Genomic DNA, 26098 nt, shown 5'->3' on the forward strand with positions numbered 1-26098 from the left:
CCTCATTTATAGTTGAGAAAACATGTTTGGCCAAATGTTGGAGCCATTGCTTATTTTAAAGATCTACAAACTTTGCTTTTCCTAACTGATCAGTGAATGACAAAGGAAAAATAATACAAAAACTATTTCTGCTGCTTTTGCAAGATTATTATAATATCTTTTGTGATGTCACTTTGTCAATTTTGTTAAAACATCCACCAGAGTGAAGTCGTTTCACAGAATCTTAAAAGTGGAAGGGACCTGATCCAGTACAGGATTCTCTTCTAGAAGTCTGGAAAACTCCCTGTCAAGAAAGGCTGTCATTTTTGGCATAATGAGAGACATTATGATCATAACTTCATGTATAGAGCATTCCACTTGGAAACGCTGGAAATCCTAGGTTTGAACTCCATCTCAGACATTTGTTTGCCATATGATCCCCAAGCACATCACTGCAAATATTGCTGCCTTCGTTTCCTCATCTGCAAAAGGAAATTAATTGTTTAAAGAAAATCTGCAAATTTTCAAGTGCCAACTAAATGTGTGTTCTGTTACTCTTAATCCTTTTTGAATAATCTATTGTTGGGGAATTTGCTGCTTTTCATAGCAATCTATAGTTGGACAGATTTAATTGTCAGAAAATTCTTGCTTATATCATTCTATAAGCTAGATCTCTATAACTTTTACTTACCCATTGGTTCAACTTTTTAGAATTAGTTCATAACTGATTTTGTGTTTATGATGATGTTACTTTGGGGAAATTTTTAATATAGCACTTTCTTTCTTTCTTTCTTTTTTTTAGTGAGGCAATTGGGGTTAAGTGACTTTGCCCAGGGTCACACAGCTAGTAAGTGTTAAGTGTCTGAGGCTGGATTTGAACTCAGGTACTCCTGACTCCAGGGCCGGTGCTCTATCCACTGCGACACCTACCTGCCCCAATATAGCACTTTCTTAACTACATATGTTATCCTATTGTACGTAATCTCCCATTTTTAGTACAAAGTGTTATATGGTGGTAAGAATTTTTATCTTTTCAGAAAACAGTATGAGAGCTGTATTAAATCCAGCAACCTCTTTGTCTTCCACTAGCTAAATAAAATGTTTATTACATACTTCATGTTACCTGAACAATATTGTCATGCTTGTTGGAACTGTCTTATTTCCAAAACAGAAAGTTAGCTCTGAAAATAGTAAAAATAAGCTGAGAGACACAATTGTCAAACTGGTGTGGAGATAACCTGGGTTTCTCAAAGGCATTGCCAATGTGATTAAAGCTGTGGTAGGTTCAGCCAAGCAGGAAAGGCATTGAGTATAGGCCTAGTGGTAAACTATGGCAGTAAATCAATAAACATTTTTAAAGCAGACACAGCGCTAGTAAATGAGACAAAGTGGGAACAGTTCCTGGTGGAGAAAGACAGAGATATATTTTTAAAAATAGATATAAAGTAGGGGGGCAGCTAGGTGGCACAGTGGATAGAGCACCGACCCTGGATTCAGGAGGACCTGAGTTCAAATGCGGCCTCAGACACTTGACACTTACTAGCTGTGTGACCCTGGGCAAGTGACTTAACCCTCATTGCCCTGCCCCCCCCCCAAAAAAAATAGATACAAGGTAATTTGGTTAGGAAAGCATTAGCAGGGTTTGGAGGGAAGGAAGTAAAGAAAGGCTTCAGTTCAATGGTAGAGCTTCATCTGAGTCTTGAAGGAAACGAGATTTTAAGAGTCAGATGAAGAGGGAGTGCATGGCAGGCATAAGGGACAGTCGGTGGGAAGCTATGGAAATGAGAAATGGGGCCTCCTATAGGAATGCCAATTTGGCTAGATTGTAAACTTTGTTTAATAAGGCTGGAAAGGTATGTTGGAGCCAAGTGGTGATGAGCTTTCAATGCCAAGCAAGGTTTAAATCTGATCCTAGAGTTAGGATTTGCTTTTATTGAGTAGAGGCCTGACATGCCTGTGCTAATAAACAGCCTACCTAAATTCAGAGGGACTCATGAGCCTCAGGGATGAATTTTTCAGCCTCAAGTCACAAAGATTTTATTCCAAAAGAAATCAGAGGAAGTGTGGCAGAGCTGTGCTTTACAAGTGGAGGTAGCTGCCATATTAATAAAAGGAGGTAATTGGGTGGAATAGATGGAGCATTCCATCTGAATTCAGAGGCTCTGGGCTGACCATGGACAAATCACTTAATTCTCTGGTGGCCTCAGTTTTCCTATTCCGTAAAAATGAAAGAGCTGGACCAGATGGCATCAGAGATCTTTTCCAGCTCTAGATCTGTGAGCATTTTATTTGTCGACACTCTCCATTAGTAAATAAAACTTGGAAAAAATAGATCCTCAAAGCATTGAAGTATTAGTGAAACAAAAGTACAGTAGAGTGGGAAGCATACTACCAACTTGAACCAAGTATTTGACTTTTATACCTAAGTATTTATAGATTTTGTTTGAAGATTATTATAAATTTTCTTTTGCTTTGAAATAATTTGTTTCTATTTTTCTTTTTTCCTCTTCTTGCCAAGAAGGAGTCAGTCACTGTCCGCATAAAGTTAAGAAAGCCAAGCGCTTTCTTCCTTTGGTCTTCTGTTCCCATGAGCCTACGCCTACGGGTATTGCACTGATATTTGCAAGGGCTGTCTTAGTGATGAAAGCCCTCAAATAAACAAACTTTGTTGCTGTTTGTTTACAAGTTTGCTCCAAACATTGCTACAAGAACAGTAGTATTCAGTAGTTGCTCATGCACTGCCCAGTAAGAATTGAACCATAGGAGCTATGCCTCATAATCTTCCTGGCTGCTTTTGACAAGTTTTGATTTTGTTTTTATTTAAATGCATGTTAATGCAAAAAGTACTTTTGGAGTTTCATTTGTGTAACCCCAGGATTTCCTTAGGAATACTGATTTTTTTCATTCATGAGTCCCTAAAACAGCATGCAGATGAATGAAATAGAATGGTTACACTGAATTAAAATAGACTGCTTTTCATACTTTCTAAGGATTATAGAGGGATGCTGGGTAAATAGACATCTATTGTCATCTTGCAGTTTTGTGAACTAGTAAAAGTTATTTATAATACCTAGTGCATGAATTTCATCAAACAGTATAAATTCAAACTAGTTTCTACTTGTAAGCAGAGCTTAAAGTGCTAGAGTCTCTAAAGAGGATCTATGAGGTCTGGCCAGCTGCCCAGATACCCTGTTCTGAATATCAATGATTCATTTGAATAGGAATCCTGTGGACTTATTTTTGTTGGTTATTATTTAAACCACACTTTATTTAATGAATAGGCCACTTGTTTCCAATCTTAAAATCAGCAAAAGAGAAATTAATCCCATTGGAGGAGGGGGGTAGATCTGAGGCATCTAACTATGGAAACTTTTCAAGATCATTTTATTTTGTAGTTGAAGGATCAATTTAAATTTAACGCTGCTGCATAATGTTGCATAATAATCTAACTCTAAATTCAAGTGGTCCAGTGTATGTTCCCAAGTTAATAGAATAAATATCACCTACCTTGTGATCTAAAAATTACTCTTTTTCTATCTCAGTAGGGGATTAAGATGGAAGTGGGAACAGGGGACTTGTTTTAAGATAGCTAAATGCTACAATCAATTTCATATCTCTTAAGCTTGTCATTTTTAAAAAGCTGGGATTTTCTACTCTTGATTTACTTGTGATTTTAATAGTATATTTTTCCCTTTCTTTCCTTTTCTCTTTCCTGTTTCCCCTTCCTTCCCTGTTTTTCCCTTCTCTCTCCCTCTCTCTTTCCTTCTCTGCATGCTACCTGGATCTGCAGATGAAATTAGTGGGGACGGTAATATGCATTTTCACATTTGTGTTATTAATAATGCTTATAAACTTTACTAATGCATTTCAGAGGTCAGCTTAAACCCAGAACAAAAGTTTTAAAAGCAGAATATGCTTCAGATACAACTAGCATAAATAAAATGCTGTGTTTAGCCAGTAAGCCTTTTTTTTTTTTCATAAAGATTGGGGCTTTAAGAAAGGAAGGCTTGACATTGAATTATTTATAGCAGTGATTTCTGTTGTATCTCAGTAAGAAATCTGAGTTGTATGTGTTGCACTGAGGTTCTAGGATTTGAAGATTTTACAAAACCCTTGTGAAAAATGTTTAAATCACATCACTGAGAAATTTTTTTTAATTAGAAAAAATATTTTTATGAATGAAATTTATGCCATAGGCCAAATTAAGATTCTAAGCCTTTAGATTCCTAGTGTATGGATATTGGAGGAAAGCATGAAAAGGGAAACATGAAAAGATAATTAAGTATAGGATACAGCATTAAGAACTCTGGCTTCAGTCAGAAGACTTGGCTTCAGGTCTTCTGTCACTTAGTAGAGTGACTGGGCAAATCATTTAACTTTTTTGAGACTCAGTTGCCTTATCTGTAAAATTGGGCTGATTATACTTGCACTTCTACCTTATAACATTATAAAAGAAGCCTTTGGTAATCCACACTAAGATGAATTCCTCCTGGATATATTTTCTATGAGTACTGAGCTCACTTACTCCAAGTAATCTCATCGTATGTAATTTCTGTCCCTGTCTTTCCTTATTTCTCCATGTAGGAACCACTCAAATCACTGGAACCTCTTCTCTAATTCTTTTATTGTTTTATGAGTCCCAGTGTAAGACAGACTAGCTATTCTAAGCAATGCAGTGTTATATAAATACAGTCTATAATAATGACACTTTTATATTTGACTCTGTAACACTACACTAACAATAAAAAATACAAAAAAAATGAAAATACAAAAAAAAGAATATGCATGAAAAAAATTAGAAACAATTACTCCTCAAAATGTGACATCATTTCTAAAGTAGCATTTTGTTACTTCTCATCTGGTAAGATGCCTTTTAGCAGTGCAAATATAATGTAAATTTGAAAGAGTTTAAAATTTGTAAGTTATAATTAAATGGAAAGAAGAATAATATTTATTTTCATTCTTTATTAAAGAACTAGAGCAAATTGAAAACTTCAGCTAACATTGGTGTTGTGTGACAAAGCATGAGAATCATGAGCAATTTAAGAGTGTATTTAAGTGAATTGTCATGTAATAACCTTGAGATGTGGCTATGGAAAAAAATGAAAGTCTTTTTTATTTAGTTGAAAAGCTCTTGAACTTTCTTTGTGTCGTGAACCCCTTTGGCAATCTGGTGAAACCCATGTATCCCTTCTTAGAATAATTTTTTTAAATTCATAATTAAAGGTATTGTTAAATTTTAAAGGTTATTGCAAATAAAAATGAAATTTGGTTTTCCCATCCAAGTTAATGAATCCACTCTTGTAGTTTTAGGTTCCAAATAAGAAATAAAACAATCACCTTTATTGTCATCTGTCACTTATGTAAATGTGTAATTGATGCAAATATCCATGCACTTAAATTTTAATTTCAAAAAACACCATTTTTCTGTGCATGCTTGAAAAAAATTTAAATTTATGCCAAAGACTACAACTTTTAAGTTGGAACAATTTCGTTATTACAAAATGTCTCTGTGATGAAATGTAATGTTGTTTTTAAGACTGATAGATAAGACATTTAGTTCCTCTTTCATATTTCATGCACTTAGAGAAGTTTTTATACGTTTCTACTTCTGTTTTCTAATCTTATCACAAGTCTCTAAGATTTTAGTTTAGTCATAGGAGCTAGACCTAAAAGGGACTTCAGACACCGTCTAGTCATAGGGTAATAGAGCTAGATCTAGTAGAGACTTCATAAGCCACCCAGTCTAAGCCTTTCCTTTTATATATGAGGAACTAAGACTCAGGAAGTTGTGACTTACCCTGAGGTTATAAAGGTAGTAAGAGTCAGAAGGAAAATCTGAACTCAAATCCTCTGATTGCAAAGCCAGTGCCCTTTCCATTCTACCAACCTCTCTCCTGTAAGTACATTGGTTTAAGTTATTATTATCCCCATGCATGTTAATATTATCCCCGTTTTACATGATGAGGAAATTGAGACTTGGAGTGACTTAACCAAAGGTCACACAAGTAATGGGATGTTTCTAGAAACCAGTTTTCCTGATTGCTAGTACAGTGCTCTTTCCATACCATACGTCTCCTCCTGTCATTAAAGATATGTATTGTTTGTTTGTTTGTTTGGTTTTTGTTTTTATTAGGGAGGCAGTTGGGATTAAGTGACTTGCCCAGGGTCACACAACTAGTAAGTGTTTAGTGTCTGAGGTCGGATTTGAACTCAGGTACTCCTGACTCCAGGGCCAGTGCTCTATCCACTGCACCACCTAGCTGCCCCTAAAGATATGTTTTTATAATGAAAAACCAACATGGGATTCGAAGTTATTAAATTGGAGATGTTACTAACAATAATGGGCAGTTGGGTGGTGCAATGGATAGTGCGCGAGGCCTGGAGTTAAGAAGACTTGTCTTCCTGAATTTAAATCTGGCTTCAGACACTTATTAACTATGTGACTCTGGGAAAGTTGAACACAACTAAAAAACAATTGAACAACAACTGGATAGTAATAGTTCGTGTTTGTATAGCACTTTAAGATTTACAAATCATTTGCTTCACAATCCTGTGAGGCAAATAGTGTAATATTGTCATTTTTCAAATGAGGAAACAGCCTCAAAGAGGTAAATTATTTGCCCTTGATCATACTGCCATTAGATATTGATTTCCTGGGTATATTATCTAAACAGACTAATCTGCTGAAAGATGATAGTGCATGGCAAAGTGATAGAGGCATTTTATACATGTACTCCATTGCACTTTTAATTGTTGCATTTCTGAAGGGTCCCTGCGGAATCTGTTAACTATATTGAAATAAATGAGGCTGGGTGACTAAATATTTTTCCACGTTAGAATTACACAATTTTCCATGTCAGCCTAATATATATTAACCATCTTATTTTCATTCTGTCTTGATTATTTTAGGTTTTTTAACAGGAGAGAATCAACGGTTAGAGAATCAATTTGGTTATTGTAAAAGATGACAGTCAGTTGAAATATAGGGCTATTAGATCATAGGACTCACCTGTTGTTTGCTAAAAGCTGAGAAATGCCTAAGTGATAATCCCCACCTACCCACCTACTCAGTCTGGCAAGGATTCCCCAGCTATTAGAAAGTTAATGTTTGTAGTGATCTTTGATATGTAGAATATTGGAAAGAGCACTAGATTCAAAGATAAAAGACTTTAATTCCACTTCTACTTTCACCATTAACTTGCAAAGTCACTTTGGACAACTTCTTTAAATTCTTTAGGTCAAGGTGTCAGACTAACCATTGGCTGCCTGAACCAGATTAAAATGTAATTGGGAGGGGACAGCTAGGTGGCGCAGTGGATAAAACACTGGCCCTTGATTCAGGAGTACCTGAGTTCAAATCCGGCCTCAGACACTTGACACTTACTAGCTGTGTGACCCTGGGCAAGTCACTTAACCCCCATTGCCCTGCAAAAAAAAAATTGTAATTGGGAAATAAATAGAAGTACAATAAAACACAAATAATGTTAATATGTCATTTTCTAAGTCAGTATGTGGCTTTCAGGAATCCTTATGGTCTAGTGGTTCTTGGTTTCTATTTGAGTTTGACACCACTGCTTTGGGTAATCTCAGATACTTCATCTATAAAATGAGGAGGTGGACTGAAAGATTTCCAAGGTGTCTTCCAACTATAAATCCACCGTTCCTTACAATTCCATGATCCCACAATCCCTCAACTAAAAATGCCCTCTGCTAGATGTAAGTTGCACTATTGTTTCCAAAGATTCTCCTAGAATTTGCCTACTTTGGTGAAAATTCTATAATGAAGTCTCAAAATAAGATCCAAGTTGCATAAGATTATTGAAGATTCATAAACTCTATAAATAAATTATCAGTCTAAAGGATAGAGCAATGTTAACTCCTGTCATCCTAGATGAATCAAGATTAAGCAAATTATACTCAGTCTCTTTACCTATGTGTTATTTTAAAGGTGATTTTTCAGGGGGAAGCTAGGTGACTCAGTGAATAGAGCATCAGCCCGGGAGCCAAGAGGAACTGAGTTCAAATTGAGTCTCAGATACTTAACTAGCTGCGTGACCCAGGGCAAGTCACTTAACCCCAATTGCCTCATTAAAAAATTAAATAAAATTTTTAAAAGTTATTTTCATTTTGATCTCTATTAGACTAGTATTGTGCTTTATCTCAAAATATCTCCTTTAAGGGGAGAGTCAATGAAATGACAATCATATAAATGTATTTATTATTATACCATTGTTAGTTTTGTGAATAAAATTAATTTCTAGGTTGACTTTAACCCTATCAATGTACAGAATAAGGAATAATAAAGCAGAATTAATACCATTATCTTTCTTATAAAACAAGGTACCTTCTTCACTTAAACATTCATTCTAGTAACATCCATAGTAAAGTTTTACTATGAAGGACTTTGTCCCTGTTCACTGTTTTACTTTATTGTTGTTCTTTATTCATTTCAGTCATGGCTAACTCTTCATGACCCCATTTGGGGTTTTCTTGGCAAAGATATTAGAGTGGTTTGCCATTTCCTTCTCTGGCTCATTTGACAGATGAGGAAACTGAGGCAAAGAGGGTGAAGTGACTTTCCCAGAGTCACACAGCTATTAAGTGTCTGAGGCCAGATTTGAACTCAGGAAGACTCATCTTCCTGACTCCAAGCCAGGTACCAGGCACTCTATCCACTGCACCAACTAGCTGCCATTTTTTCCGTCCTGTAATTTATCTTTAAATACCCTAACACAAACTTTTAAAATAGACATAGGGCAGCTAGGTGGCGCCGTGGATAAAGCACCAGCCCCTGGATTTGGGAGGACCTGAGTTCAAATCCAGCCTCAGACACTTGACACTTACTAGCTCTGTGACCCTGAGCAAGTCATTTAACCCTCATTGCGAAGGAAGGAAGGAAGGAAGGAAATGCCTAGTGTCTGATGTGCTGGCTTTATGGTTTTTGATGGTTTAAAAATAAAAGTTTTATAAAAATATTTTTGGATCCTTTCTACCTTTCCTTTTTTCTCATCTTCCTTTCAGTTTTATCCTTTGTATAATTTTGCTTAGTTAGGTCCCTTATTAAGCTTTTGAAACAGGTGTTTGACCCTCTATGATATATGTATTCCCTGAGGTGATCATTATTAGTAATCTTACAGCATCCTACACTGTAAGATTTTATCTATGGGCTTATATCTGAAACTTGCATTGCCATTGGTTGCCATATCTTTCTATTTGACAGGTAAATCAAGTGTTTGCTAAGCCATTTTTAAGCTCTTTTAGTCTCTCCATTATGGTTATTGATTTATATCCATTAAACTTTCTTATGAAATTATTATTATTACTGGTGTCTTCCATCTACATCCCATTTTTATCAGTAATTTACTTGTTTTAATTATATAAATATCTTTCTTATAACTTTGTGCTACTTTTAACTCCACTCTTATACATTGGAAGTATGACAACTGATTCAGGAATGACTCCCACATCAGATTATATTAACATATAATCAGTTTCATTTTTCACATTGTCATTCAGTCTTCCTAGAACTCGGTGCCTCCAGTTCTTGTCTTGAAAAAAATATTTATGATATATAACTACAAGGCTTCACACAGAAGCAATAATTCTTTTACCTCTTATTCCTTATTCCTGGTACATATTTTCCAATATGTTGGGGGGGGGGGGGTTTCAGTTCTGACCTATTTCAACTTATGTACTAAAGTCATGAGAATTTTATCTCCACTTCCTTCCTTTTTGCTTTTGTTTTCTCATAATTATAGCTCAAATGTTGTTAAATGCCTTCACAACCTGGCTCTTTCCTATGTTTCCAGTCTTATACCTTTCTCCCCTCCATGTAATCCAAGAACACTTGCATTCTTGCTATTTCTCACATAACAATATCTCAGACATTGGCTATTCTCCATGCCTGAAATTCTCTTCCCCCTCATCTTCACCTCCTGGAATCCCAAAAGGCTCAGCCCACATCTACCTTTAATCGAGCCTTCCCTCAGATTACAGCCCATTTACACTACATATAGTTTGTTTGAAGGTAGTTGTTTGCATGTTGTCCCCTCTATTAGGCTGTGAACTCCTTAAGATAGGGATAGCATTTTAGTTTTTATTCCTATCCTCAGCACTTAGCATCGTGCATGGCATATATCAGGGGCTTAGTGAACGGTTTTTGATTGATTAAATTTAGATATTCAGTAGTATGTCTCCTAGATCATTGGACAAGTATCTTACATTTAGAGTCCCAGAAGCTTAGGTTAAAGTTTGTGGATCAACTTGCTTCCATTCTCACTGCCAAAGTCAAAAGGAACTGCTCAGGACTAAGGACCACTTTATATTTTTCTTTGTATTGTGAGTTGTCATGGCCAAAGACTTCATGACCAAGTAGCCAGCTTACTAGTGATGAGCCTCTTCATAATTAGGTAAGCTGGTGTCTGTTCAGCAGATCCACTGGGTCCCAAAGATCTTCCAACATAATAGAATCTCCCTGAGTATGTGCTGTGCTAGAATATATTCTCTGATATACAAGAAGTTAATATTTCTGGTGTTTTAAAGTGGAATTATTTGATAGTCGTCTAATTTGGTAATAAAGAGATGGTAAAGAGTTGAAAAGGAATTCCAAAACCATCTTCTACAACCTGTACCTGAATAAGAATCCTTTTTACATCATCCCCAAAAATTGTATGTAAGGAGCAGGCAGGAAAATTCCAAGTTTACAAAGTGAATTTTCAAAGAATGAGACTTATTCATTGTATCTTTAGTATCTTGATCCATATAATTTCCACACATGCTAGAAATTTGACTCTGTGATTGAGCTTTTGCAGAACTGTTTCTGTTTTTTATTTGAATTTTCTTAATAAAAGAGGAGTTATTTTCTTCTAAATTCCTACATCCTTTTTCTTCTGGCCTATTGTTGTTTGCCCTTTGTTCTCAAAGGGGACCATGACATCTTGGTGATGTCATAGCTTTCAGTGAATTGTATTTAAGTGAGGAAAGACTGTGCGAGGTGACCAGCCTCACTCTCTCCTCCAGAGTCATCTGGGTCCAGTGGCAAGATATACATCAGGACAACTAGAAATGGCCCCAGATATTTGAGGCAGTTGGGGTTAAATGACTTGCCCAGGGTCACACAGCTAGTAGTGTCAAGTGTCTGAGGCTGGATTTGAACTCATGTCCTCCTGACTCCGGGGCCAGTACTCTATCCACTGGACCACCTAGCTCCCCCCGCCCCATGGCCTAGTTAATGGAAAAGTGAATATCTCCTGAGGCAGCCCATTCTACTTTTGTATACCTCTTACTGTCAGTTAGATTTTTCCTTATACCACTCCTAAATCTGCCTCTTTAGCACTACTTCTTGCTCCTAGTTCTGCCCTCTGAAGCCAAGCCAAATACATTTTCTTATATGTGACTCTGTTTAATATGCTGCAAAACAAAAGTCAAAGTAAACATTTCCTTTACCTCATGGGATTCTTTTACCCCATATTCATGCATTAAACTCTTAAGGCCCTTCACCATCCTATTTGCCTTTCCTCTAGCTATTCTATAGCTTATCAGTAACCTTTCTAAAATATGGCACCCAGAATTGAGAAAATAATCACAGATCCTTTGAAATAATGCAGAGGAATGTAATAGAAAATTATTTCTGCTTTCACCAAAAGTATTTTTTAACAATAGCCCCCAATATCCCCTAAGTGTTTAATAAGTCCATTTTGGATAAGTTAATGTTTCATTGTAGATCATTTTTTCTTTGGATATTGATATTTTACCTGTCATCTTAGTGAATAATAATAGGGACTCATTAATGAGTAGTTCAGATATTAATAATAAGGAAATATGGGGAATCACATCCATCTATGTACATTCACATGTATATATGTGTGTGTATAGATAGATGTGTATATAACTATATTCATATATATGTATGTATATTCATATGTGTGCAACAATCCCACCCTGGGTCTCTTCTTGCCCAAGGAAACTAAAGAAATCAACTAAGCTAAACCATTCCCCTGAGTTTAGCCTACATTTGGTTTCTCTACACAGAAGAAGCTAGACCACTGTCATAGAGATGTAGGGGGAGGGGGTTGTTGTTGATGTTTTTCATTTTCATTTCCAAAATCTCTCCCTCCAACTCCTCTCTGCCCATTGATAAGAAATATTATATATATATATATATATATATATACACATATATATATATATATATATATATTAGGTCATGTAAAACGTATTTCCATATTTATCTATATTGTGAAAAAAAGAAGCAAGAAAAATAAAGAGAGAAAAAAGTACACTTCAACTTGTACTCAGAGTCCATCAGTTTTCTCTCTGGAGGTAGATAGTATTTTTCATGATGAATCCTTTGGAACTATCAGGGATCATTGTATTGATCATAGTGGTTAAGTCTTTCGCAGTTGATTTACAATATTGCTGTTACTATGTATATTTTTCTGGTTCTGCTCACTTCACTCTACATCAGTTCATAAAAGTATTCCCAGGTTTTTCTAAAATCATCCAGCTCATCATTTCTTATAACACAATAGTATTTCATCACAATTATATACCATATTCAACTATTCCTCAATTGATATTTCCAATTCTTTGCCAGAGTTGTGATTTTTTAAGATTAGATACAGAGTAGGTGTACAAAGCAAGACAGATGTTTGTACTCTATTTGCAGTACCAGTCATTCGGGAATTCCCAGTCGATGTCATAAAGAAGTTATAAAGTTTGCGTTTTAGAAGAGTAAGAATTCTCTAGTGAGTGCATATTGGTTACTCTGAATCATATAGAGGCCTCTAACCTTTCCTTTCAAAGGACTTTCTCCATTCTTCCTCTTGTTTTGCTCTCTGATAAACAAGTCTGTGTACTATACTAGATTGGACAGTGATATTAGTTTTTTTATCCCATGAATGACTCATACATGAGCAAATATTGAGTCACATTTTTTAAGTGCATTTCACCAGAGTGGAACAAAGAAGGAGACTTGAACAAATTATTTCCCCTTTTTTAATTCTAATTTTATGAGATAAGTTTAAATTTATTCTCTTTCTGAATGTTTGATTTCTTGCTTGCAGAAACAGATGACTACGCTGAGATTATAGATGAAGAAGATACTTACACAATGCCCTCAAGTGAGTAACTGAATTTTAAAACTTTTATTTTGCCTCTACTTCTTTTACTTATTCAGATTTAAGTTTCACATAACTGATTCAAGTAAAAAATTGTTAGTCTTTCTGTGAAACTTAAGAAAGTTATATTTTTCAACTTCAGAAATCTTGTATCATCTAGCATTTGCCAGGTACCATTTCTGAAGTAATAAAAGCCAAAGTCTGAGGTTACATTGACTAAAATATCATATATTTTAACTCAGGGTCACAGAACCTGTATTTAAATTATTGTATTTCCCCTTCTATATATAAAATAGAGGATCATTGGAGATTCCATTATTTTAGAAATTTCAGCTTCAAAATTAAATTACCTGAATAACAATCTAAGAATTACTCAGCATGCATACATAAATTAAAATTAATAGCTGTAATAATACAGGCTAAGTAAAAACATCCCTCATTTAAGTAAATAAATTATTTATTTCTCTCAAAGTGACAAACTATTATCAATAGTTCCTGTCATTTATTGAGAATAAAACAGTCCCTGATTTATATTAAACGTACCCTTCACTTTTATTTCTTTAAAAACAGACTCACCTCCAAAAGAAGTTTCTTATACTTCTCTCCACTGCTTTCAAAAAAATTAATTCTGAGGAATTGATTTTATAAATTATTTGATATGGCTTAGGTATACATTTTTTAAAAATAACTGTTTTGAGGGGCAGCTAGGTAGCACAATGGATAAAGCACCGGCCCTGGATTCAGGAAGACCTGAGTTCAAATCCGGCCTCAGACACTTGACACTTACTAGCCGTGTGAACCTGGGCAAGTCACTTAACTCATTGCCCTGCACCAAAAAAATTTAAAAATAACTGTTTCAAATAATAAACTCTAGCTTCTGTATATTTGAAAGGCCCAATAACCTGATTTTACTATAGACATCTAATAAGCAGCTATTGCTGAAGAAGAATATTAGAGTTGATTCTGATGGAAAAGGCGATCTAGGTCATGCGTGTTGATTCCCCTGTCTGCCTTTTAAATTCTCAATACACTCTACATCAGAGGCTGGAGGGAGAGGACCTAGAGGCAAGCCTATAATTTGACCATTTTGCTTAGTATTCACAGTTCTTATCAATACCTACAGTTGAGTAGACGTTATGAAGGTTGAAGGCCATCTATATGTTCTCAACTTTTGTGATTCTGGCCTGTCTTCCCAGAAATCCTTAATAGAACATCTGCCAAACACCTTTGAGCTAACATTTCATGGAGGCTGTATGTAGTGGTACACACAGAATCCCTGTTGCTCTGGGAAGGTATAGATGGTGGGTCCCTTGAGTTCAGGGATTCTGAACTGCCATAAGGATAAGTTGATTTAGTCCAGCACTCAAGGGGCAGGGGGAAACAGCACATATGGCTGCCTAAGTAGGATAGTAGGGAGCCATCCCATGTCAGAAGAAAGGAACAAGTTAAACTTCTACAACTTCTTAGCATTGGGATCTGGCTCATGTGTGGCCACTGTCCTTCATTCCAGGCAAGACAGTAAGATACAATGTTATCTCACCCCTCGTCCCCCAAAATTGTGAATACTAGTGTTGTGTTTAGACTGTCATTGATAGAATCTTATTTTTCCTTTTCTTTCATTAAAACCAATAATACAAGATAAGACATAAGTATATATTACTTACAATTCACTTGTGTGTGTCCATCCGTTGGCTAGTGTCCATCAAGTATCAAGAGTTTAATACTAAAGATTAAAGTAGGGGCAGCTAGGTGGCGCAGTGGATAGAGCACTGGTCCTGGAGTCAGGAGTACCTGAGTTCAAATCCGGCCTCAGACACTTAACACTTACTAGCTGTGTGACCCTGGGCAAGTCACTCAACCCCAATTGCCTATCTAAAAAAAAAAAAAACAAACAAGATTAAAGTATATGATTTCCATAATGGGAACTGACCAGTTAAAAATGTTTGACTCTTATCAAGGCATTTTCCCCTAAAATTCAAGAACTAATTTTATTTTTGAAAATTCTAAGTTAAAAATTAATATATGGATTTTAGTGCATCTAGTTTCAAAGTGATGTTTTACTAAAATTGTTGACCTAATTTTTTAAGCTCAGTGATTTTTTTAAAATTTATATTAAAGCTTGAGAAAAACAAAATGAATATTTCATATACAAAGAATTATAGAAAAAAGGGTATTGAATATGAAGCTTCAGCTCTCTATTATGTTCAGCTTGTTTCCTTTTTTAAAATTTGCCATGTTAGTTTCAAAATGTCCCTGCTTGTCTCTATCTCCCTTTGAAACTTTTTTCCGTTTTCTTTGCATTCCTTTTTGCTTAATGAATATTTCTTCTTTTCCTCTTTTTCTTTGTCATTTCTATAACTTTTAGGCTCTCCCAATTCTGTTCTCCCAATTTTTAGAAATTCTCCTTTGTAACAAATTAACAGACTGAATATTAAAAATCCACACATAAGCTAAGTCAAAAACGTACATCTTATTCTGTAGCTGTATTCCATCACTTCTCTGTCAAGAAGAGGGAAGCATGTTTCATCATCTGTCCCCTGGTGTCGTGTTAAATCATTGTGTTGGTTAGAGTCCTTAAGTCTGCAAAAATTATTTCTCTTTACAATGTTATAGTTACTATATGAACAATTTCCCTGGTTCTACTCAAGTCACACATGTCTTTCTAGGTTTCTCTGAATCTATCCTTTTCATCATTTCTTATAATAATATTCCATTTCATGTACATAGTATAATGGATTCAGCCATTTCCCAATTGATGTTCACTCCCCACATTTCCAGTTATTTGTTATAACAAAAAGTATTGCTACGAATATTTCTGTACAAATGGGTCCTTTAAATTCTTTTCTCCCTTTTGGGTTCTATTGCTAGTAGTGATATCACTGGGTCAAAGTATATGTGTGATTTAGGGGGGTTATATAGTTTCAAAATGCTTTGTAGACACTCATGTTGTTTTATGAAGACATTCTATACCTACATGTACGTTTTTGTTTTGCTTGGTAAGTTTTTCATTTCAATGTTATGCTATCTCAAGATATTTCATTGTTACGATAAGCTTTCCACATTTCTTATTATTCATTTACTTAATATTAGATATTTCTAAGCAAGGTCTTCAATTTTTTTCTCTCTTAATTGCACTACAGAAAGCTATGGAATAGATGAAGGTAACAGGATTCCCTTAAAATAATTGTGTTTGCCTGCATTTGCAACCTGTGGAGTGACATGGGATGTTTCCATTTACAACTTTTTATTTTATTTTCAAATTTTTATGTTCATTGGTTTAATTACACAATTAAATCAATGGATTTACTACTAGCTAAAATTATTTTAAAGAGGAAAATATGTTGTTTCTTAAAATATAAATTTCAGGTCACATTATTTCCCTAATGATAGTATATAATGATAGCAATAAGGTTCTAAGATAGTTTAAAAATCAGTTTTTTCGGGGCAGCTAGGTGGCACAGTGGATAGAGCACTGGCCCTGGAGTCAGGAGTACCTGAGTTCAAATCCGGCCTCAGACACTTAACACTTACTAGCTGTGTGACCCTGGGCAAGTCACTTAACCCCAATTGCCTCACCAAAAAAAAAAAAAAAATCAGTTTTTTTCATTGGTGATAGTATTTAGACTGATGGGAGAAGATGTCTACATTTAGATACATTTCAGAGTTTTTTCTTGCCTGGAATAAATTAAATTATATTTAAGTTATTAAATTGGAATTCAATAGCTGAATTCCTTGGACTAATTAGTGGTTTGTTCTATACCTAACCAGTCTGCTAAATCATTTTTAATACGTGTCTCGATATCTTAATATGCTAATTTGAAGTAAATACTGTTAGTAGCATAACACCTTCAAAAATGATATGCCAATACATTATAATCCTTAATTGTTCATTCATCTGGTTTTACAATTGATTTTTAGAAACAACCTCTTTAAAATTCTTTTTAGCTCAGCAGTTAATGTAGAGATATGACATCATAAAGTGGAAAGCTCTTAAACTTTCAGAATATGAATCATATTACATATTTCTGTTTGAATGATGAACTTCCCCCTTTTTTATAATATGTATTCTTTAGGTAAATCTTATATGCATAGAATAAATTTGTTAATAGCAACATTAATATTCACTGATCATCTAGATTTATATTTGGAGCAACAATTCAGAAAATACAGTCTAATATATGTTGTTCTGTGATGTATGTACTCTTACCCATTTAAGGGTGAGCTAGGTGATCCCTAAAGTCTCTTCCACCCCTGAGATCCTCTGAGCATTTGAAATCAGATAAATTTTTTAAATTCCTGGTGAAAATATGTATGAATCCACCTTAAATCTAATTAATTTTTTTGGCATTATCACCACTGAATTTTTTTTTTTTGCAACTGATTTGCATCAGATATGTTTAAGAGTATTCCACTGTATATAAAACATTTCCATAGATTGGTGTGCCACAGATTAAAATTTTATTTATATATTACATCAAAATGAGATGTTTAATTATTATTCCTTCCACACCTCAAATGATGTTGTTAAATACTTTTTCACTTATGGATTGTCTTTTACAGCCAGAGATTATGAGATACAAAGAGAAAGGATAGAACTTGGACGCTGTATTGGAGAAGGCCAGTTTGGAGATGTACATCAAGGAGTTTACATGAGTCCAGTAAGTCTCTTAGCTCTTTCAGCAAGTTTCCTGGCATAAACCACTAGCTAGTTTTTGTGATATTTGGACATCTTATGTCATCATTCTTGTTTTTATTATCTATGAAATGGCATGGCTGTATGGATGATCTTGAAACTCCCTCTGAGCTCTTAAGTCTACAAGTCAAATTAACCAGCATTTATTAAGTGCCTGCTATGTGCCAAGCTCTTTGCTGCTCACAGAGGGTACAAATTTATTTTTAAATCCTTTAACTCATAGAGCTTACATTCTTTGACTAAACAAGATTACATGTAGATAGACAGATAACAGGAATAAAGAGACACAGAAAGATAAGAGGTATTGGGTAGGAGGGTTTTGGAGCCAAGCATCAGTATGGAGGATCAAGAAAAAGATGATAGAAAATTGCAGAAGTGTATCCACCACACCATATACCATAAAGAAATGTTAAAATGTAAGAAGAATTTCCATCTAAGGAGGGGGAAAAAAAACAATAAAGGAGAGCCATTAATAAAGTCAGTGGTCTCAAATGTCCAAAATTTAGAGAACAAGCAATATTAAGTAAAAGACCTAAATCAAGGAGGCACAAGTTGGGATGAAACCTGTGAGTGGAATATGACTGAGTATACTATAATGCAAAGAAAGAAGATGGGTAAAAGAAGGGATGAAATAGCATAGACAAATATATAGTTAGAGCATTTCTTTTTTTTTAAATTAATAAAGTATTTTATTTTTTTCTATTACATATAAAGATAGTTCTCAACTTTTGTTTATACAAGCTTTACAATTTCAGATTTTTCTCCCTCCCTCCCCCCTCCCCTAGACAGCAGGTAATCTGATATAGGTTTTATATATATATACACATAATAACATTAATCCTATTTCTGCATTAGTCATGTTATAAGAGAAAAAATCAGAGCAATGATGAAAAACCTCAAAATAGAAAAAAAACAGCATCAAAAACAAAAGAAATAGTATGGTTCATTCAGCATCTATACTCCACAGTTCTTTTTTTTTTTCCCTTGAATTTGGAGATCCTCTTCCATCACAAGTTCCCTGGAACTCTTCTGTGCCATTGCACTGGTGAGAAGAATCTAGTCCATCACAGTAGATCAACACTCAATGTTGATGATACTGTGTACAATGTTCTTCTGGTTCTGCTCATCTCATTCATCATCAGCTCACGCAAGACCCTCCAGGTTTCTCTGAACTCCTCCTGCTCATCATTTCTTACAGCACAATAGTATTCCATTGTATTCATATACCACAACTTGTCCAGCCATTCCCCAATTAATGGGCACCCCCTCAACTTCCAATTCCTTACTACCACGTAAAGAGCAGCTATAAATATTTTTGTACATGTGGGTCCCTTTCCGCTTTCCATGATTTCTTTGGGGAAAAGACCCAAAAGTGGTATTGCTGGGTCAAAGGGTATGCACAGCTTTATCGCCCTTTGGGCATAATTACAAATTAGAGCATTTCTTACTATGTACTAGGCACTTGGCTAAACACTGAAGATAAAAATACAAGAAAGGAAGACATTCCTGGCCTTCAAAGCTCTTATATTCTAATGGTAGAATACAATTCATAGATGGGTACTGAGGTGAGAAAGGGATAAATGACTCTCCAAAAGGCATAGTGAGTAGCTCACAAGTGGCATGGAGGCCTGGGGCTCCACAAGACAAAGGAAAGCTTATCTATCAGGACCACAGGATCCAGGAGTTACTTGAGCCTGGGGTTCTGGTGGAGGGGATGAGGATGATAACCAGAGAACAAATGGCATAGTAAAAAAGAGAGCTAGGAAATCAGAGTTAAGAAAACTTGAGTTCTAATGCTCCCTCAGACATCCTGAGTAAGTTACTTAACCTCTGCCTGCCTCGGTTTCATCTTCTGTAAAATGGGAATAACAATAGTACTTACTTCACAGTGTTGTTCTAAAGATATAATGATTGATATAAATAATAGATTGTATATATCCTGTGTAAATACCTAAAACATGCAAACATCAAAGGACTATATAAATATTAGGTACAGCTAGGTTCCAATTAGTGTGAATAATGAATCCCAAAGAGTTTTGCATTACTCAAATTGGCACTGTTTAAAGTAATAATATAGTAATTGGTTCTACTTCAATGGAAATAAGTATTGTTAATTTGAATAATGCAGCCATTTCACAGAATTCATTATTTGCCCTCATCAGGACCTGCTTGTTGTTATTATTAAGAATGACTCACAGGGTGGGTGGTGAAAGAATACATTGGGAAAGTAAAAGTGATGAAAAATAAAAGATAAAAATAAAAGCAAGGTACAAGATAAAAATCATGACTTTCATTTGAGCCCCCAACTAAGTTTTCCCCTGGGAACATCAGAATTCAACTGGTCTCATTCTCTGATAAAGCCCTTAGTTCCCATGCAAACACTCAGGCTAACAAAACATCAAATAAAGGACAGGTTTTATTTAACTCTCTCCTTCCTTCCACCTCACTGAGTCCCTTTCTTAAGATACAGTTCAAGCACCATCTTCTGCATGAAGCCTTTCTTGATTGCCCAATTGTTATTTCCCTCCCTACCAAACAATTTTATATTTAACTACTTTGTATGCATTTATAGTTATACTCTTTGTATTTTTATATGCACTTGCCTCCTTTAGAATTTGTGTTCCTTCTAAATAGAGATTGTTAACATTCTTTTTTAATTTCCTACTGCCTAACACATATTAGGCACTTAATAAATGCTTTTTGATTGTAGGATTAATACCTGTGAGGGAAAAATGGCACGGTGTATTTGAAAGTGCTTTGCAACTATAAAGCATTATATAACTGTGTTATTAGCTTTGTTATTATAAGTGTTATTAAATCACAGAAGAATTCATGATAAGCAGTGAAATATATAGACTGCTAAGGCATGACCTTAAGATACCACTATCTCCCTAACTTTGACTTGCAACCAACAAGTTGAACAATCAACCTGTTTCACAAATATTTTATCCTTTTAATTGATGTGCCATGTTTAAAACATTATCCCAAGTATACAACAAAGTGATGTTAGCGGCAATACTCAACAAGCTATATAATATGAACTATTTTCTCAATCCTGGTGATGGGTTAATAATACTTTTTTCACTTGGTAGCTACTTCATCATAATTTTCATAAACTAGCTGGGGTTAAGTGTGTAACCTGTTATTTTTAAACAAAGTTTCCTTCTTTGTGTAACTACTCTAGAAAAGATTCCAGCCCCTGGCCAAGTTGAATAGCATATTCTCTGTTCTGGGCTAAGCACTACTTTTTTTTTTTTTTTATGATTTTTATTGGTTCCTCTAAATATTAGGTTCATTTCTTTTTTTTTTTTTTTCGGGGCAATGGGGGTTAAGTGACTTGCCCAGGGTCACACAGCTAGTAAGTGTCAAGTGTCTGAGGCCGGATTTGAAACCAGGTACTCCTGAATCCAGGGCCGGTGCTTTATCCACTGCGCCACCTAGCCGCCCCTAAGCACTACTTTTAAGAGGAATACCTGTAAGCTGGATTACATCCAGAGGAGGAGGCTCAGAACCATACCATACAAGGGTTGGTTGAAAGAACTGAGGATGGTTCAGATGTCTCTGAAAAAGAGACAACAGAGAAAAAATAAAGTCGTTATCTTTATGTATCTCAAGAGCTGTCATGTGTAAAAAAAGATTATTTATTAAAAAGGAGGGGGGCAGCTAGGTGACACAGTGGATAAAACACATGGCCCTGGATTCAGGAGGACCTGAGTTCAAATTTGAGCTCAGACACTTGACACTTACTAGTTGTGTGACCCTGGACAAGTCACTTAACCCTAATTGCCCCATGCCCCCCCCCAAAAAAGGAGGACCTTTACTCACGTAGGGAGGAGGATGTTGGTATTGGGGGGATTATGTTGGGAGCTAGTGACAAATAAGCAAAAAAAAAATAACACAACTTTTTTAAGAACTACACTGAAGAAAACAGTGCAAAAAGAGACAAGAAAAGCAATTTTATTACTACTTTCTTAAATTTAAATATAGGTTTGCATTTCTTTAAAACATGTAAACTGTATGTAACAGCTTCACAAGCCTCCTGTTTGTATATTGAAATGTATGTGTTTGTGGATTGTCAGACTCACAGTAAGAAAGAAGATTATAATAAATGAAAACAAGATAACATTTTCTGAGGAAAAGAGATTAGAATTATTCAGATTAGCTCCCAGAGGACAGACAGGTCAAGGACCAGTAGGTAGAAATTATAGGGAAGCAGATTTCAGCCCTGTACAAGGAAGAACTTTGTAAAGTCAACAACTATTCAGAAAATGGAGTAGGTTGTCTCATGTGGCAGTGAGCACCTTTTAGATGCAACTGTTCAAGCATAAATTGAGTGTTTCCCTCAAGAATCTTCAATGTTGGCGTTTCTGCATTAGGTGGAAAACACTAGATGACCTCCAAAGCCCATTTCAATTCTTTGCTCAATCAATAAGATAAACTATAACTGTGATTCTAATTCCACTAGTTTTCACAGAGCAAAATAATAGGTAATGTTTGTAAATGTACACATAAGTAATAGGAAACCTCTTTGTTTTTATGTAATTTCCTCAGGAGAATCCAGCAATGGCGGTTGCAATTAAGACTTGTAAAAACTGTACCTCAGACAGTGTGAGAGAAAAATTCCTTCAAGAAGCCTGTAAGTTTTTTTTAAATTTCATTTTGATTTTGTTTTTATAAAATCAAAACAGTTCATTTTATTGCTTAGATTAAAGATCACATTTTTACTTCCCTTCAGCAAGAAGACTTCGTTGTTTATTACCTTGTTCAGTGAATAGCAGCACTGGTACAAGCATGTGACTGCTGGATTTTCCAGCTAAATTAAGATGTATGTGATATTTAAAATAAGTAGAGGTTCACCTTCAGGGAGACTAGGGGAGAAGGAATTTAATTTCCCTGTGTATTTTGGTATGCTACAGAGCTAATGATTTCTGTATTGGAGTGAGTATTGAAGAATTTCAAAAGCATTATTAAACTCAAGGGTTGAGGCATACTGTAAAACTATGAGATTTTAGTAAGATACAAGGACAGTTTAGGGTAGAATAGTACATAACATTTGTAATCCAGATCCAAATTAAATGCATCATGGCTATTGCAGAAATATGTTTAATGTGATTGTACTTATATAACCTATATCAGATTGAGGGGGGAAGGAGGTGAGGGAGGGAGAAAAATTTGAAACTAGAAATCTTATTAAAAACAAATGTTGAAAACTATCTCTACATGTAACTGGAAAATAATAAAATACTTTTATGGGGAAAAAGAAATTAAATGCATCATATAAAATAATTAAGATTATGTATATGATTTTGAAAATGTGAAATTTAATTTCAATTTGAGAGTTTGGGGATCCTTTTAATTAAAAGGTTTTATTGGAAAATTGTACAGTCTTTACCAAGGTACTTGTTATAAGGTTTTGAAGGGTGGATGTTTGCTTTTTTTTCCCCCTTTGAAAGTCATTTCCATATTATTCCATATTCTATATTTGTCTAGAGTCTCACAGCTAGTAGGGGCAGGTAGGTGGCACAGTGGATAGAACATTGTTCCTGGAGTCAGGAGGACCTGAATTCAGATCTCATCTCAGACACTACTAGCTGTGTGACCCTGAGCAAGTCACTTAACCCCAATTGCCCCAAACATCCGGGGCTATCTCCAGTCACCCTAATGTATATAACATGACACTGAACCCAGATGACTGTGGAGGAAGGAGAGAGTGAGGCTGGTGACCTTGCACAGCCCTCCCTCGCTTAAATCCAATTCAGTGCAAGTCCTCACATCACCCCAGTGTCATGATCCTCTTTGAGAACAAAGAACAAACAACCACAACACAGCTAATAAGTGTCTGGAGGCAAGTTTTAAGCTCAGGCCTTCATGACTCCAGGTCCAGCTCTCTACCCACTATGCAACCTGTCTGCAAAAATGACTTAGAGCCAAATTTTAGAGGGTCTTGAATGCCAGACTAAGGAATGTGTTTTTTTCTTATTTAAGGTTTGTTATGTATAAAGACTCTATGCTATTAGTCCCTTTGGGGAGTTTTAGCCTTTATTCCAAGTTCCTTCTACTGTATTAGCATCCTCACATTGCTGCTTTTTCTTACCAGCTGCTGCATTTGAGTCATTAATGGCATTGGATAGTCTTAGCACTCTGTTTTATTAGCTGCTGTTAGAGGAGTAACACAGACACTAGAAGGCTGAATGCAGAGATGTAGGTATGTCGCAGAAGAGTAAGAAATAGATTTTGGAGTCAGTGGCTATGGGTTCAAATGCCAGCTTTCATACCCATTAACCTATGGATTATGAGTTTATCATTTCATATCTGAAACTCGTTTTTCTCCTTTATAAAATAACAGGGGTGTAAACTGCATGATCAGTTTCCTAATAATAAATGACCACTTAATGAAAATTTAACTTATCCTGTGCTACGGCTCCAAAACCATAGCGAGTTATATAATTAGGAAGTTTTGTCCTTTTAAGAGCTCCTTTTCAAATTCAAAAGCAAAAGAAACAAAAACAAGATATAGATTTTGCAACCATGATTTTTTTTAAAGCACTGTTTTGACACGGTTTGCAGCACACACAAAATTATTTATGGGTATAGGCATACCTTTCCTAATGTTAAATTGGTTCTGTAAAAACCACAACTTCAAATGAAACAATAGTTCCAAAAGAACAGTCTTGGTGCATAAACAGGGAGAGATAAGGAAATAGTAAATATATTGACTCCCAGGAGAGTTTGCACTGCTAGATATCAAGTACTCGGCTCATCCATTACTTCTCTCCTAGCCACTCAGAATAAACAATTGCCTCTGTCCAAACTCATATCACACGAAAATGGCACTAAATTGTCATTCGTGTGTCATTTAACACATATTCCCTTGAGGTACGGTTTCTCCCCCCACATCCCCACATAGTTATCTTCTTTATCAGAGTTTGGGCTCTTTCTAGACAAAAAAAACCCCAACGTTCTTATTTATCTTTATATCCTTCGCCTTATCTAGAGTAGTGTGTTACAGAGTAGTCACTCAATATTTGTTAAATAAATGGTTGTTCTGCATATAAACTACCATTTCATTCAGATATTTTAGAAGCCTAGAAAACTGAAAACTGAGAAACAAGTGGTATCTCCTAACTATGGAAGACTGGTAACATTACAAGATCCATCCTGAACTTCAGAACTAGGGACAAGTCATGATCTGGTCCCAAGCATCTGGCCCAACAAGAATTTCTATAATTTGGGCATTCAGAAGATCAGAGCTAAGCAGGACCTTAGTAGATCATCTAATCCAACCTCTTCATTTTATGGAGGAGCAAAGAGAAATACAGAGCCAAAAGAATGATTAAAGTCACACTGTGTTAGTGCAACTAAGATTGAGCCTAGATCTTCTGATTCCTTATTAGTTACTGTGTCCACATTACTATGGCTGTATTAGTTTTCCTTACTTTAAATCCTACCTACCCTTTTTTGCTCATGTCCAACTCTGTGACCCCACTTGGGGTTTCCTTGGCAAAACTATTGGAGTGGTTTGCCATTTCCTTCCTCAGATCATTTTACAGATAAGGAAACTGAGGCAAACAAGGTTAAGTGACTTGCCCAGGATCACACAGCTAGGAAGTAACTAAGGCTGGATTTGAACTCAGGTTTTCCTGATTCAAGGTCTGTCATTCTATCCACTGTGTCATCTAGCCACTCTTTTTCTAATAATAATAAACTCGTTTATCTAGAATATAGTAGAGTATGCAAGTAGCTGGCACAGTGAATAGAGTGCTGGTCCCTAAGTCAGGAAGAATTGAGTTCAAGTCCTACCTCAGACACTAGCTGTATGACCTTGGGCAAGTCACTTGACCTCTATTTGCCTCAGTATCAACTGTAAAATGGAGATAATAACAGCACCTACCTCCCAGGGTTTTTGTGAGGATCAAATTTTGTGAAGCACTTAGTACATTGCCTGGCACATAGTATGCACCATATATTTGATCAGTTTGGTGGTTGTTCAAATGAAAGCAAACTTTTTGTCTAATCCCTTCCCTGTTCTTAATTCCCCTCTTATGGTTGAAGGCATAACCACACTCCCAGTCACCCAGGTTTACAACCTCAGTGTCATCTCTGACTCTTCATTCTCACTTACCCCAGATATCCAATCTATTGCCAAATCTGGTTGTTTATGCCTTCAGAACATCTCTACTATAGACCCCCCCATCCCTTAGTTCACATGGTTACCATCCTAGTTCAGGCACTTATAACCTCTTACCTGGACTATTGCAAGAGCATTCTAACTGGTCTCTTTGCCTCAGGTTTTTTTCCTACTACA

General features: G+C 35.6%; 1 protein-coding gene across 18 annotated transcripts in view; it reads left to right on the forward strand.

Moving 5' to 3' along the window:
* The window catches only part of PTK2 (protein tyrosine kinase 2), a 428530-nt gene that overhangs the window by 295340 nt on the left and 107092 nt on the right, over positions 1–26098 (forward strand). For 6 of the 18 annotated variants that reach the window (XM_043978984.1, XM_043978985.1, XM_043979000.1 and 3 more), the window contains 6 exons: positions 2501–2584; positions 3770–3787; positions 13047–13103; positions 16241–16261; positions 17661–17758; positions 22345–22429. In XM_043978984.1, coding sequence (XP_043834919.1) covers positions 2501–2584; positions 3770–3787; positions 13047–13103; positions 16241–16261; positions 17661–17758; positions 22345–22429 — 363 coding nt within the window. The remainder of the gene's footprint in view (positions 1–2500; positions 2585–3769; positions 3788–13046; positions 13104–16240; positions 16262–17660; positions 17759–22344; positions 22430–26098) is intronic. The other 12 variants (XM_043978989.1, XM_043978994.1, XM_043978988.1 and 9 more) reach the window with 5 other exon arrangements.

Source organism: Dromiciops gliroides, chromosome 1 (genome assembly GCF_019393635.1).
Source record: "Dromiciops gliroides isolate mDroGli1 chromosome 1, mDroGli1.pri, whole genome shotgun sequence".
In the NCBI taxonomy this organism is placed as follows: domain Eukaryota; kingdom Metazoa; phylum Chordata; class Mammalia; order Microbiotheria; family Microbiotheriidae; genus Dromiciops; species Dromiciops gliroides.